Source organism: Micropterus dolomieu, linkage group LG01, assembly GCF_021292245.1.
Source record: "Micropterus dolomieu isolate WLL.071019.BEF.003 ecotype Adirondacks linkage group LG01, ASM2129224v1, whole genome shotgun sequence".
Classification (NCBI taxonomy): domain Eukaryota; kingdom Metazoa; phylum Chordata; class Actinopteri; order Centrarchiformes; family Centrarchidae; genus Micropterus; species Micropterus dolomieu.
In genome coordinates this window covers 40,785,868-40,802,766 of record NC_060150.1, presented here as the reverse complement: position 1 = coordinate 40,802,766, position 16,899 = coordinate 40,785,868, and the positions used below count along the sequence as shown (strand labels likewise).

Genomic DNA, 16,899 nt, shown 5'->3' with positions numbered 1-16,899 from the left:
ATGTCACAGTGGGCTTCATTATACTGAGATGTGTTTCTAACTTTTTGTCACTTTCTATTTACATAAATGAGATCAGCAGAATATTTGAATACAATGCGGTCCATTACAACATTATTACTAACTAACCTCAGTGCTAAAACATATTATTTAATTAACACCTCTATGAACATTATAGGCAGCATAAAAGCAGGCTTTATTGCAGAACAGTTGTGTTCTGATACTGCACAAATAGAAAACAGCCGGCAGTAATAACTTTCTTTAAAAGTGCTATAATTCATTTTCACTTGGCAATTGCAAATAAATGTGAATTGAAATCTAAGTAATAATCCCCGCTTATCTGAAACAGTGGGGAGCAGGTGTGAACGTGCATGACTATAATCAACTTAATCAACAGTGGCAGCTTTGAATACTCATGAAGGAACTGCTAAAATCACCGGGCTTAAACTGAATTTTTTTTAAATTATTAATGTGTTTTTTTAAATACTATTTTTAGTCACAGATTTGGTTCCAAATGTGCATTTCTACATGCAGTAAATGGCCTTTTATCGGAAAACATATACGGTTTGTATTAATATAAAAAAGTTCTTTGTCACATTCTGGGTCACATTCCTCAAAACAAACAAATTTGTATTGCAAGTGTGCACTTGGAAATGCATATTGTTCTTGACAGTTAGATGCAGTCTGTATATGCAAGTGGCTGAAGAATACCTGTCTCCCATTCAGATTAAGCATGCCACATTTATTTTCATTACTGGCAGATGACAGTTGTTCACCCAAGATGCGGAATTGATTAGGAAACCTGTTTTGCTGCGGGGGGGAATAAATAAAAACTGTGAAGATCGGATCCATCACATCAATGAAGATGGACAAATATTGAAGGGACACAGACAGAGCAAATTGAGTAGCAGATGACAGCCTTGTGGAGCAGAAAGAATCTATTCAGGGTGTGTTTTTTTGTTTTTGTTTTACATCCATCTTACCCAGCTTGTGATGCCTTTCATTCTGACAATATTGTTAGAACTGGTTGTTTGTTGGACAGAGCACGCAACCTGTAGAAGAAGCTAGAAAAATATATTTAAAAGATGTGCCCTATCCGAGTCCATATTGAATGTTAATTTATGGCCTCGTCTGCCGAGCGCCAAGTGTTTTTAACTATCCAACTGTAATAGAGATTTAGACATCGCATGAGTTCTCTTTCATACAGGCATCCTTTGACCTTGGTGTTTTAAACTACCTGTAATATAACCTGTCATGACTAAGAGGTGATGATATAATCTAGGTGTCCTTCTACAACCGGCCAGGTGATAACTTCTCCAGCTTCCCCAAGTTTTTTTCCCTATTATATTGTTCACATCCAAGGCCAGAGCCTGTTAATTCTGCTTTATGGCCAGAATGGAGGACTCTAATCTTCAATTTCCATGATCACTTCATTCTGTAAAAGCCTGTAAAATACATCTCATGTTAGAAAGTGAGATTTTTATTAGAATGTTTTCCTCAAAGTAAAATATCACCAACTTGTAAGAAAGCACTTTCTGTCAGATGCGACAATATAGGCTCAAGCTTAGCCAGATACACACAACTAGCAATTAAAGTGAAATATTTGAACATAAACCAGCTATTCATATGACCAGCTGGAAGATGGACACTCATGGAAAATGGTGATTTTTCATTTTGAAGGTTATTTTAACAATCGCTATTGTTAATGATTTCACAGCTGCTGAGTGTGTGGAAAGCGTCAACTTTAAGACTAATACTGATGTACAGTCTAACAGCAAAAAATAGCCTGAACCATAAATTATGTTTGAGATAATTAACAATTAAATTGCTTCTCCTCCTTAATATCAGATGATTATCAATTCTTTGACATTAAACTACTTTTTTAACCACTAAATGAGTGCAGTTGGAGCAACAAGGCTCATTTATACCATAATGAGTGACCTACTGAAATTGATTGTTGCTGATTGCTGCTGATTATGTTTTCTGTTTGAAATCTTCAAACGCTTTTCTGCCTTACCTACCAAGCTACGGGCTGTCAGCTCAAGTCAAATCAACCGCATTCTGTCGGTACATTTAAAGAGAAATGCACAAGGAGTCATGTCTGATGTTTTCTGCCTTGGAGGAAGAGTGGGAGAGGACAATACAGTGCTGCACGCAGGAACAACAGTTGTCAGTTGTCAGCAGTTCACAGTCGAGTTTGAAAACAAATTTCCTTCTTGTTAGCTGGGTGGAAGTTTGGGGATTTCAGGGCAAAACTGGACACTAAAACAAAATCAGACTATGTCTTGGGTTTTATAACTTATCTGCAGTACTTCACTAGATGTTTTTTTTCCTGGGACTAAGGTTTTATTACTATATGGCAATCATTTATTTTTAGGCAACTGAATGACAGTCTAACAGAAAAACATTTATGACTTGTCTTTAGAATAAACCTTAGCTACCGTCATTAACTGTCTAGGTTTACTAGCTAACAGCCAGTGGATTTGTTTAGTTAAGTTAGTATTATAGCTAACAAACTAATTTGTACTAAACAGGGAACATATGGATAAACATTGTTAGATAGGGTGACCAGACGTCCCCATTTTCCGGGGACAGTGCATTTAGTGGAAATGTCCCCATTTTTAACTGTGTTAATCATAAACTGTTTAAGGTGTTAACAGTCCTGAAAACAGATTTTCCCATAGACTGTATGGATTTTACGTGGCCAGAAAGACTGGACAGCAGAGCACACAGGCCTCGGGCCAAAAAGTGATAGTCTGCAGAAAACTGAAAACTGCTATCCGTGTGAGCGCAGCCAGCATGTTAAAGCGGTCTCTTTACGTTTAAAGCCACTTTTATCTAAACAGACAAACATGCAAATAAACATCACTTTATGTCCGTGGTAATAGCAAATGTATGTCGTTGTGATACTTGCGTATCTTATAACGGAATAATTACAATTGTGGCCAAATAAGTGTTTGCAGTTTATAATGTAACCAGGCATGACATTTATGTGATTAAATGCAATAATAGAAGTCTGTTGTTGCCAATGGAATATGTGTTTGGGAGGCCTATGTCTAATATCCTTGTTTATATTTGGAAAACAGAATCAAGCCTATAATTAACATGAGTTAGTTATGTATAAAATAAAGACATGATCTCTTTTGCAATTATCCTTATGACTCCACATTATTTAACTTGCTGTGTACCAACCAATCCGCTCCTTTTTACCTGTTGAAATACCTTTAAATGGCCAATACAACCCATGTAATGCAGGATTCCACTCGCCAGAAAGTGATTGCAGCTTCTACTTATTGACTGAAAGGTAGATTCTGCCTCAAAATGACTTGACTTTATTCAGAAGAGTTATATTTGAGAGATTATAAATCGGAAATTGTCCCCCTTTTTTATTTCAGATATAATAACATTATAATTTTTAATGACATACTGACCACCAAACCAAAAATGTCCCCAGTTTTCATTTCAGAAGTCTGGTCACCTTATTGTTACATAAGTGTTACGTGTCGTTAATGGCGGACCCAGGTGCAGCTATAGATGACAGGCGGAGTGAAAGGTTTTATGACAGAAAGACTAAGAAATAATTGTTTCAGGCTGAGAGACTGGGTTAGAGCAGGGGTCAGGCTGATGATAGTAGGTTGAATCCAGAAACCTACCAGGTGGTAGTGAAGCATTTTCTCCTCCAAAAACTGGCTTCAGGAGTGATCGTGGAAAGGGCAGACAAAAAGTGCAAGTAAGTTACAATCAACTAGAGACTAGAAACTTAGTATCAAGCCTAAAGCACTCCACTGTGCAAGGAGAGGAATAATCTGCCGATGAGTGACTGGTAGCCTGCAGTTCTTATAACTTCTGTGATGAGCAGATGAGAACCAGTTGCCACCCACCAACACACCTGACCGCCTCCAAGCCTGGGAAACACCAATCACACACAAGCACAAGGGAGGGAAAACACAGAAAGGAGAAACCTGGACTGTAACAACAACAGATATAGTGTATCTAGGGCGCTAAAGCTAATTTACAGCCTCCTTCCTGGCCTGGTTAGGCTTTTAAATCTACAGTAGGTTAAAACAGATAACAAGAAAGAATCAAGATAAAAACAGAAGCTAAATAGAACAAGACAGATAAAACAGACTGTACGTGTGTATAACGTTGTTGAAAATGTGGCTTGCTAACTCCACCACTATCTTACCTCCTAGCTTTATTGTTGATGTTAGCGTTGTTGGAAATGTTTTCCAGATCCCAATTTAACTGCAAACTAATCAACAGTGGAACTTTCTTGAACCATATACACATCTGGGTCAAAGTTTCTAATAATTTTCATTTGTACTAAGTTTATTTCCCCCTTATCTGCCCCCACCCCACCCTATCAATTGTGAACTTAAATAAATCGTGGCACTTTGCAAAGTGGGATGGGCAGCTGGAAGCATTTTTCTCATTCTGTATAGAGAGTCTTAGATACCCTAAGCATAACACAGAGGTTCATGACACTAAGGACATGCTATATTTACCATATAATTATAATTTGTCTCCGTTTCCCAGTGTTTCAGATGGGGTGGCACCCATGACAGAAACAAATAAAAGGCTGAGTCTTTTTTCCTGCCTGGGCCCCCACTTCTTGTGACGAGCTACTTGCAGAGGCGAAAGTACTTGTCTCTCAAGTTCTACCATCTCTTCACACATTCCAGCACCTCCAAACCAATGACTGAGAAAATCTCTCTCCACGAATTGGCTGCCATCAGGCAGTCTTTGTTATTTGCAAAAGAGTAGTCTGTCAGGAGACAGATGTGTGTATTTCCTGATTTCCTCGATCAAACTCTCCTTGCTTTCATCCATGTTCGTTTTCTTCTTCTTTGTCTTCTTCACTGAAGACCAAATGATATTGAGGGAGAAGAAGAAGAAGTACAAGCCGGAAATGCGTAGGTGGAAATGCGATGCTACCAACCCGACCAATAACAATCTTTGTGGTCTACATTGCTTTTTGGGGAGGTGCAGGTCAGGCTATGGCATAGGGTAGGGGGCTACACGTTGCCTACGGTGTAGACTCGACACAAAAGTACAAATCAGACTTAAGTTTGGCCCTTCAGCTTCCGCCCCATTGGACTTTATTTCATGAAAAATATGTAAAGTAGCCTATTTTAACGATATAAGTGCACAGCATGAAGCACATGGTGCAGATGCATTTAGGGCGTGTCCAAATCCATTTTAGCTAGTTTAAAAGCGGAAAAACTGGTTGGTTTTCCAGGTGGTTCAAAAGGGTTGTCTCTTAATTAATCATGGGTGTGTTTTGGGTGCAACATGCAATAATAAACCAATCACTTTCTCTTTAAAAGCCAGGTGAACTTGTATCTTTGCGCATGGCTATTTAAATGGTGCGTTAATGGCATTATAAAAACATTAATAAAATACAAATTAATGAAAAAAAGTGTTCCAGCCCCCCCGCGACCCTGTATGCAGGATAAGCGGTTGACGATGGATGGATGGATGGATGAAAAAAAGTGTGTTGCAGACTGACAGCAGAGAGAGAGAGAGAGAGAGAGAGAGAGAGCTCATGTAAGCGAATGAGTGTGTGAGTGTGTGAGTGTGAACTTAAGTGTTGACATGATAGAAAAACTTTCTACTGTTCTGTCAGTTTATATGTGAAGTGTATAAATTACATCGAAGACCGGAGTCTCTGTTAATAGTAATATATTAATCACAGACACATAGATCCATGTTATATACGCTTTGCTCCACTTTGAAACATCTGTATCCTCACTGCGCTGCATTATTATAAACCATGATGAACAGGTCATGGGTCACATCTCTATCTTCAAGCTGATTTCATTAATGCGTGTTGTATTGATGTGTTTTTTTTTTGAACAATTTACCTTAATGATTAGAGAGGCTGCTTTCAGTGCATCCTGACCGATCCTGGCTTTTAATAATCAATGATGTTATGCTGTTGTACCTTGTGCGTAAATGTGCACATGGGGAGACGATTCACCCTATTTCAACCAACCTGGAACCCACCTTTGCAGGCGCATCTTCTTATCTGAATAATGCGCCCTTTAAATAGCTGGGAAATACTGCCCCATTGACTTTAGACAAGATATATGTTCATTTTAATGGTCAACCAACACCCCTATGGGCACACACAGTACATTTACTACTTACATAATGTGGGCGCTGGCCGTGAAAATGACAACTTCATTGGTTGGAAACTGGCAGTGACACTGGTGCTGTGCTGTGCTATGTGTGTGTGTTATTGAGGGCACAATTCAAACGCATCAAAAGCTTTGTTGTCTGAAAAAATTATGGTCAACCGGAAGGGGAGGGGCTTAGGCTATCTATTCCTGTTTAAATCTTTTCTTTAAACGATATCCTTAGTGTTTGTGAAAACAAAAACACGGGACTCTCACAGATCATGTAATGATCCTATTTGTTTATATTGTGGCAAATATTTCAAATTAATGTAAAAATTAAAGGAACATCCATATAGGCCTACCCCTTAAATAATACTTAGTTTGTTAAGTAAGGGCTTCTTGGTTTTCACTTTATTTCATTTATATAGAAATGAAGGGAGCTCTGGCTATCAAACCAAATACCTTTACCCGCAGTTAAGTTGTTGATTGGAGTATCTGTTTTCAGGCCTAAATTAAGGATTAATTTGTGGTAACTTAAGGGGTTCTCTTTAATATGTTATGCTGAAGCAGCACAATTCATCCATCTGACTTGAGTACTTAGTTAAACCAGAAGATCTGCTTTACACTTGTACCAGCACCAGAATTTGACAGAGCACAAAACAAACAACACTTAAATGTATGTGCAACAAAATGGTTTCCCTGCCTCTCGCCTTAAAAGTTACGTTTTCTCCTCTGCAGATGAACACCTCTTCCGGAAGCAGTTTGTGGACAATAAATCGGTTTTTGGATTGGTTACCATCTGTGCATGTTAACAAAGATTTTAACTGGAAAATAAAATACTAAGAGTAAAAAAGGGGAATATGTTTTCCCAACTGTCTCTTGCTAAAACATTTTCTAAATGTTTCTTAAAATTCTTTAATCTACAGTTTTATTGAGCCCTAATTAGTGCACACACAGTCTTCCTATGACATTGCTGGAGGACTAATTCAAACCCTTTGACTCTTCTGAAACTAAAATAAAGTTAGTTTTGGCATCAGTATGATATGATACATAATAATTTTGCTGTGTGATTTTGGTAGGGGTGGAGTGCCTCTTTAACAGAGCACAGATTGGTTGCCGAACCCATTTGGCTGCTGAATTAGAATCAACAGATTGAAGTTACCGGAAAAGATGTTGCTAACTGATCTGCAGGAGGCAAATTGAAACAGTGGCAATGAAATGATCTCTGAAGGCTCGGAGTTACACTTTAATCCTGCTGCAGCATTGTTGCACATGATGGCAACAACTGAGAGTGTTATTTGTTTAGCAGCTTTTGAGGCCGTAAGCCAGTACACAGCACATGTCAGATGTTTGGGTGCTGCTGAAGGTTTCTGTGAAAAACTGCTTTAAAGTCAGGCGTTTTGTATAAAAATGAAACTCAATATACAAAACTAAAGTAAACACCAGTCACAACAAAAGAAGACAGTGTAATAACTAATGTCTAATGAGATTATTTACCGCCTCAGAAGTTACATTTTCATTGCTTTCTCCCTTTTCCTCCCTTTTCAAGTAGAATTGGTCACACACTCTGTTGATATGATGACTATTTCCACATTTAGCTCTGTTTGACTTGGCTTCTGCATGCTGTCTTGGAAACTAATGAACGGCTGTCTGCCCACAGGAACCATGGTAGTGCAAGTGGCAGCCACAGATGCAGATGACCCAACATATGGGAACAGTGCCAGGGTGGTCTACAGCATCATCCACGGACAGCCGTACTTCTCTGTGGAACCCAAAACGGGTAGGTACAACACATGTCAGATGAAAGTGGTGTTGATTTTATCCACTGATATGGCCACAGTGTGTCATTTAAAGGCCCTGAAAATAGATTTTCTCACTCAGCTTTTTACTATGAGTGATGAGTGGTCCTACATAAACACAACTGTGTATGTATGTAATGTAACCACGATGGCCACAAGTGGCAGTAAAAACCATATTGAATTTTTCTAGTGTATCACAAGAGAGAAACAACTAACATGTCTCCTGGTGAGGGTACGCTGTGTTTGTCTCTTGTTTTACCTTACTGATAAAACCATCTGTGACATTAGGGCTGTGAGATGTGACTAAAATCCCATATCCCAATATAGAACATATTTTGTAAATTCAATGAAATATTACGAACTCGTGATTTTTCTCTGCATCATAAAGGTGGGGTAAGCTATTCTGGGGAAATCCAACACCAGGACAAATACCATGATATAGAGAGAGAAAGTTATCTGAATGTCCGTGGGCAAGCCATTAAACATTACCTGACACACACATCATGGCTGAAACGGCTGGAATAGTGTTGCGTTGCTCGTCCATACAACAGACCTCTCTCTTTGGTAACGTTATGAACCCCTCGTTTTTGCTTGCATGGTCTGAGTCCTCCTGTTCAGTATCATCCAGTTCTGAGTAAAATTCACTTTCTTCCACGTTTGTTTATTCTTAAAGCAAATTTCTTCCCTGCAACACCGGTGGAAGTGTGGAAGAACGGATCGAGGTGAAGTTAGTTTTAAAGTTGGATATTAGTTTTACATTGGACATTCAACAGATGTCTGTCAAATATCCAATGTAAAACTATCTTCACCGCGGTACAAAGCATCGTCCCCTTGTAAAGTGTTGAATTTGCGACACAACGGAACAAATGATTTATTACAATTAATTTTTAACAATATATATCGTCAAACGATATATATTGTCATATTGCACAGCCCTATGCGACATGATGAAATATAGTGTTACACTACCTCAAGTAGAGAAGAGCTATAAAGTCAGTAATGTCAGCTACACAGCAATATCTATCTAAAGTTTGCTAACATTAGCCACTGTAAGCTACTGGTCATGCCCGACCAAGTGCACTTTGAGGGATGTAGCAGAAAAAAAACAGTGTGTTGAAATGAGCAAGGATTTTGTTTCATTTGTAAGAACAATATTGTACACTTTATTTGAAAAGGTACATAGTGTGGCAGTAAGCATTGCTTATACTGGAAAATACACCAGTAAAATGCCATTGACTGTTTTATTTTGCCATCAACAAAAGAAAGCACCGATTTCCAAAGAATAATGCTGACAAACAAGGTCTATCAAGTACCGTCACTTGGTGCAATAAGGATAACAGCAGACAAATTAGAAACCAGTTTTTAAAAAGCCTGAGTAAAGGGCTAAAATAAACTGGGAGAAAAAGCTCTGTGGTAGTTTTGTTGACTTGTAGTCCATTTTATCCTGAGAAGTGCAGCGGCAGTCCTCACTACATCTTCATAGCTGGCTCATTAGCCACTGCCCTGCCGAGGCTCAGCTACTTCATGCAAAGCACTCTTGCAAGAAAACAGAAAAATACAGGCCATCCCATAATATTAGGCTTCATCCTCTGCTTCGAGAGCAACACACACACATGCTGGGATTTTATGAATGTAGTTCTAATTCATGAACTGGTGAAAGCCACTGCAATGCAGGGATTTATGTCGTTTATTTTTCACACTCAGGCAGACACAGAAATAAGAGGGATGCTCAACAACAAAAACTCCACAGTGACCTGTAAACATTCAATAAGCCTAACCACTGGAAGAAAATGGAGCATTCAAGAAAAATGAAAGTATATTACAAGAAAGGAAATGACTTCATACTGTGTTGGCATTATGGATGTGGTGTCTGAGGAGGAAAATATGTTGTGAGCATCAACATTTCAGCACACTTAGCTGTGAGGTCTGCACAGTATTACAGAATTTCTATGTTGTTTTTCAGTTTCCAGAGACCTTCGACTAATGAAGCCTCCTGCTGAAGCTTTCATTAGGGAACATTTCAGTGTTTCCATGTTTTGGCGCAAACACGTATATGTTTTATACACTCTAAATGAAAAAGTTCCTCATGGATATCTTTAAGCTCCAACAGCTCCACTGGGACTTCTCGGAGGCTGTAAATCTTTGATTTTCATATAAGCTAAAACGTCTGTGGGCTAATTAATGTGTTCAAATGTAGCAGTCTCCTTCCTTAAAATAAGTTTGGTTTGGAACTTAGGAATTACTGCTTCAGTGTTTTCCTCAGTTCCCTTTTGCTGCTAATTCAGCTGGTGATCAAGCACCTAACATTTTAGATGTTGGTCCTCTTATGTCATAATTGAAGCCAAATTTAGCAAGTCAAACCACATCAGTCCAGATCTATTTTATTTATTTATAATCTATTTTTTAGTTTATGTTTACATTATATAAAAAATAAATTACATACCGGTATACTTGAATAATCCCTCAAGTAATCTTATACTACATAGTCTTTTTAATGAAACTTCCAAGACTAAGTAAATTACCTGTTTATCTTCACTCATTCATTGCTAGGAGCATATTCATTGACATAAATTGTTAATGCATCCCATTTTCCCAACAGATTCTTAGTGCTGGTGTCTTCAGACAGGACAAGCTAAGTGAAGTACAAAACTATTAACTAAAACCAGCAGTTTAACTAAATATTAGATATTCTGCCTCTAATTGATTTAAAGGTTCAGTGTGTAGCCTAATATTGAGGATTCTCAATACTGAGGATTCATTAACAGAAATGCAATATAATATCTATAACTATGTTTTCAGTGGTGTGTAAAGACTTTGCATAATGAACCATTATGTTTTTATTACCTTAGAACAGGGGTATTCAATTAGATTTCAAAGAGGTCCAGTTAGAGAAAATTTCCTGAAGCAAAGGTCCGGAACATCAAAACGACGAACTTGCGTTATCATTCAGTACTATAACCTATAGTTGTATCAACACATATTTTTAGTCAGCAACGGACTGTCAGATCAAATAATATTTCAGTCAGTTTTCACATCAAACTGGAAGGATAATAAATAATAACTATTCAAATAATAAATTCTAAATTTAAGTAAACTAAATTAAAGTGCCTAATTTTTAGAAAAAATGTAATAAAAAGTGTAGCTTGAAGTGATGAAGTGTAGTCTTAACCAATTTTATAACACACAAATGAACAGCTGTAATGCCTCCTCTTCTCTTTCATTTCCTCTTACAGAGCTACCACTTTCCTACTTTCTGTTGTTCAGTGAGAAACGTGAGCTCCAGCTAGCATATTGGAGATCTATGAGATATTCTGGTTTTGAACTGCCCGTGGGAGGAATGTACATGTAAATATCTGTACATTCTTGATTAAAAGTCATGTGAAATCTCTTTTATCTTTCGTCTCCTCAATTCGGGTGTGTTTCCAAAACGTCTCTGGTGAATCTTGCGGACTCGACTCGCAAGCATCGGTATGCACAGATTTGATTGGCTGAGCTGCGTCACATGAGACGATTGGAGCACATGCGATTGGTCTGTGAGTTTCCTGGTCCTCTAAACCAGTACAGTAAAAGCTGCGTGGGTTAAAATAGAAACGCTCCGTCACGAGGTAGTAAGTCTCAATAATAAATGTGCTGTAGGTCGGCGGTCCGGAGAGGACGGCGGCTGGGTCCGGATCCGGACCGCGGTCCGCCTATTAGTGACCTCTGCCTTAGAATGAGCCATTTTTATCTACATAACCGCGGGCACCCCCTCCTATGGACGTTGCAGTATTTTGTCGTCATGTTTCTATAGCCGACAATGGACAAACAGCGCTACAGAGCGCATTTCGTCATCACGGTGTTCTTCTTCTGCATGTTAATTCTGTCAGTGTAGACGCTGTCACTACATTAAATGTGTCCATAGAAGAAGAAGAGGAAATAATGATAATAATAAACAGTCTCTGAGTAGTCCTCTGGTTTATTAGAAGTAAGAAGAGAAGTGACATTTGGACAAATGAACGAGCACAGTGTTATTTAGCACAAGAGCCTGTGGATCTGTATACCATACAGATCCACATACCATACCAGCCAGAGGAGTCCGACAGATGCAGACAGATGATGGCAAAATATCACGGACATAATCGGTGTGGATTTTTCCAGAGTCAAGGCTTTGATGTATGGATGGAAAGATATATTCAAAGCCGAGCTGATGTCTATTTTCTGCTGGACAGGTAATTAAGTTAGTCGGACTTTAGCGATGCAAATGAAATATGTTGTTTGATAGCTTTAGCTAGAAGCTGGCCATAATCAAAGAGAGCCGTGGCATGTTTCCCCTCCTAGTGTCTGATCTTGTTGGATTAATTTCATGTAGTCTTGTTGTTCTCCAGCGCTGTGGTTTGGCTTGTCCGGTTACTTAGCGAGACAATCAGCTGATCAGTAATTGGCAATAAAATGTTAGCTTCCAGCATCGAAGCTCAGATCAGCCAGCTAAACTTTTACTGCTCTGGTAGAAAAACATGTAGTTGCATTAATTTCATGTAGTTATTCTCCAGCGCTGTGCTTTGGCTTGTGGTGTAAAATATGTAGTTGGATTAATTTCATGTAGTAACTTTCTCTCTCCAGCACTCTATTTTGGCTTCCTGAGACAATCAGCTGATCACTAATAGGTAATAAAACATAGCTTCCACCATCTAAGCTCAGATCAGCCAGCTAAACTTTTTAATGTAGTTATTCTACAGCGCTCTGTTATGGCTTTGCTACATGGACAGAAATGTTTACCTTCCTGAGAAGGTAAGTTGTATTTAAAAAACAAAAAAACATTTTGGTAAGATTTGTTGTTTTGTCATAAAAACACATGTTTTTACTGAATAATTAAGAAAATATAATTTCTTAATATATCTATCTAAAGAAAACTCAATTCTTGACTGGCAACTCTCTGCTATCTCACAGAGGACATCTTTTGTCCTGTCTCAGGCACTGTAGCTATACAACTCGCTTGGATAGGGGAGGGGGGTGCAATTCGCAACTCTCACCACTAGATGCCACTAAAACACACTGAACCTTTAAATCTGCTGGTGGGTGGCAGCACCGATTTGGTCTCTACCAATTCCCTAGGGATATATCTTGATCTTTAGCTGCTAAATGCTTCCCTATGATCACCAGCTAGCTGCTGACTGTGTCTGGGCATGTAGCATTCAGTGGGTTAGCTTGAGCCTTCTTTCTGCTGCCATTTTGCAGAGACTACACAGGCTAATGAGGAGGCTATCTTAGGTGGTCGGCCATTTATCGTAGGGTTGGTGGTTCAATTCCTGGCTCCTCCTGTCCAAATGCTGAATAGTCCTTGAGCAAGACACTGACAGCCAACTCACTACCAATGTGTACATGGATACAATGTATGTCATTTTGAAAAAAAGTTGTCTGCAAAGAAAGTGATTTTTGGGTTTAAAGTTACTCAGTGGAGCTTGAAGCTTAAAACTTTCAGCTCACAGATAAATCCCACATTGGTACTCTTTCTGTAGGACAACGGCTGGTTTATTAACCTGTCAAACAAGCAACACACACACACACCTAAATGTGCACCCAGATACAGCCCTTGGGCCCCTGCCAGAGTCTCTGCCTGACCACGACTGATTATACTTGGCTGTCTTTCCATCCACGTAGAACATGATTGGATCTCATGGTTATGAGATGCAATATTGGTGTCAGAATTGAATAGCATGGATGGCTGTCAGGGACGTGACTCCATGTGGGAGTTGATGCAGGGAGGCATGAAGACATGTTTGCTTGTTTGACAGGGGTAACCTCAATAACAACTTGTGAAAAACAGACAAAAAACCCCGCTGTATTGTTAGAAGTAACCTGTAAGTCAAGGGGGAAATCCTGCAGGCTTTTATGGCAGCATCGTTGCTGGCCAGAAGTCTCTATGGGTTTCCATTAGTTTTTTGATAGATTTCTTTTTAGATTCTTCCTCCTATATTGCTCCCTGAAAAAGTACGAGACACAACTGTAATTGAGAGAAATATTAGGAAATGTTCACTTGGCTACCTTTGTCTTCATCTTAATTTAGTTTCCTTTCAAGATGGACTACCTTGGGGAAATAAAAATTTATGCTACTAAAATATGCTCTGCTGGTTTTCTGTAAAAAACAAGATCCTGTTGTGTCATCAACTTTAAACACTGTAGCACATTTGATAAACTTGCCACCTTTTGTATTTAATTGTCTTTTTGTGGTTTATTAATTTGACAGTTTTGAAAAATCACAGCACATTCAAGTATCACAAGTGTCACTTCAATATCACACTAATTCATCCACAAGCGACTTATCTTACTTAGAAATACATATTTGGAATTTGGTAATCCATTCTTTAAAAATTCTGATCAGGAAATCCAGCAGACATTTCCAAAACACGGACGAGACTGATTTTTTACATCTTGTCTCTGGTTGTTCAGTGATCTTTCACAAAGTTTGGGAGAACACTCGAACCCATCGATGAGTCGCGAGTGAGGCTTCACGACACCAATACTAATTAGAGTGAGAGCAGACATTTACTTAAGTGATGTTCAAACAGCATGTCTGCCCCATAAAGTCCCCATTACTCTCATGTCATGTTTTTCTTAGGCCCATTCAGCTCAATGACCAGAGCTCATTCTTTCACAGCCTCAGTTGATGACCTGTTTTTCATTAAGCTAAGTGGATTTTTAAATCCCAAGGTTGATATTTCAAAAGCTTTAATGGGTTATGGTTGCTTACTCTAAGTGGCCTGTGTTCTCCTACAGTAGATTGTGATTCCAACGAGAGTTAATTTCTGCCATTCTCTACACTGCACATACTGGGAAACAACATGGCGGATGAGACGCGATGCAGAGATGTCATCAAATGTCAGTCTACTTAAATACTGTTTCGTTTTGAGCTGTCAAAGCGTTTATCATTGCATCCTTAGATCTTTAGAGTAACAGACATGTTCATGTACACGTAGACATGTGTTTGCATTTTGACACCATTTTACTTTTTAAAAATTTTGTATCACAAATGCATTTAGTAAGGTTAATATGTTTATAGGTTTAAAAGTCTTTGCTGAAACATGTCAATTACAACAACACAAACTCTGTCTGTACAGCAGTTTCTTTTAAAATTCTTCCTTTTTCAAATGAAAAGTAAAATTCATGAGCAATAAAATGCACCACAACTGAAATCAATGCTATCAGAGGTTTTCCTGCTACGGTGTTACTTGATCTTGTATGACCTGTAGCTTTCAGTGGATAATATTAGTTAATACTAGCAAAATGTTGTTATTGTTTTGTAACTGACATTACTGAATTAGTTTACTGACTTTTTGCTCCACTGTTTGTTTTGTGTTTCCATAGTGGAAGCTGTTTAGTTGTTTAATAAAACCTGGGAGGGACACACATCTGTGGGTCAGCCAAACCCCCCTTTTATTGTATAATTAGTGTCAATGTTGGTGTAAGTAACCCCCAAAATCCAGAATAAATCCATGTTAAACACTATAAACTGTAAAATCAGCATTTCTTAATATAGCTTCTACCTCTACCTCTTAAGGTAGCTTGTTGCTTGCAGGGTTAATCTGTTAAAGTTTGTTCTACTTTTAGCCAGCTGACTTAGTAATGTCAGTTACACAACACAGTAAATAAAACTAGCACATAACATTAGCTAACATTAACCACCATAAGTTCAGACCAAGAAGGCTGTAGCAGAAAAACTCATCTCTAAAAGAAGTATTGTGTTATTTTTTTTCTTACAAGATTTACGTCTCACTTAAAATGCTATTGTATTCTACAGGTGTTACATATTGTATCTACCCTCTGTATTGGCCGTGAATGGGACCACATTGTTTGTGTTAACTGTCAGTTTTTAACATATTGTCAATACCATGTATCTTACAGAATACACTCCGGGGGTGAGACACTAGTTTTTAGACAGCAGCCAAGGATTGAGTGTCGCGGGATGAGCGTTGTGCTTCTGTCTTTGCAAGTTACTAATTAGTCCCATTTGCGGCACACGCCTGGGCCATAGCAGAGGGTGACTTTGACAAAGTGCCTGGGCTGCAATACACTCTAAGCTCCACACTGCAATACTGCACTAGCGATTAAGTGGCAGAGGGCTAATGGTCAGGGGCGGGGGGATGCTGCGACCCGGTGTAAGGTGGGTAGCATCCTGGCTCTCTTTCCTCTAACAAGTCTCTTTACTCTGGTTCTTAATCCCAAATTGAATCTACAAGGTGCCCTTGGGAAAAGTACTTAATCCTGAATAGCTCCAATAACTTTCCAGCAATGCATAATATGGGCAAAATACATAAGTTGCTGCACCTAAAGATTCTCAGTTAAGACAGCATTTTGTAATATATATTGCTTGATAGGTTGGAGTTTAGTTTGAAGGTGAAGCTGAAATTGTAATGCTGTTAAGGAGTACGTTCTAATTGATGGCAGGCATCGAGGAGGTTTGAACAGCTGCCTGCAGCTCCATACACCTTGGCAATGTGGCTTTAGAGACAATTATCCTCATGTACTAAGCATGCATGCATACTTAAAAACCTCAATGGCTGGAATAACAACAGACGAATTTAGTTAGTAGAAATGCCAGGTGTCTGAATGAGAGGATTAATTACATTCTGAAGGGGGTATTTAAGATATGACATGGCTTCCTTCTTAAAGCGACACGACTTTCACATCTGAATATGACAGGTACTCAGGTGAGAGATGGCTGGATGGACTGAGCTTTGTCTCTTCTCAGCCTGAGAATCTAATTAAACTTAAAATGCTCTAATAAAGGAAAAGGCCAGGGCCAATCCATGTGTAATCTATAGCTACTCCGGCTCATCACGTGTGAAATTCTGACGCTGAGGTCAGGAGGAGACGGCTTTGCTGTGATCAGCCTGTCATTAATATATTGGAATGGCCTTTTTTAAAAACCTTTCTGTGCTTTCCTTCCGCTCCTTTAAAAGTGTACGTTGTTGTAGCTCTGTGCGAAATTGTGGTGACTGCACTAAATT

General features: G+C 38.8%; 1 protein-coding gene across 1 annotated transcript in view; it reads left to right on the top strand.

Annotated features, from left to right (window-relative positions):
- LOC123977805 (cadherin-7-like) overlaps window positions 1-16,899 on the top strand; it is a 105,640-nt gene that overhangs the window by 50,269 nt on the left and 38,472 nt on the right. Inside the window, exon 4 of the mRNA XM_046060822.1 lies at window positions 7,777-7,896. Within this exon, the coding sequence (XP_045916778.1) occupies window positions 7,777-7,896 (120 nt within the window). The remainder of the gene's footprint in view (window positions 1-7,776; window positions 7,897-16,899) is intronic.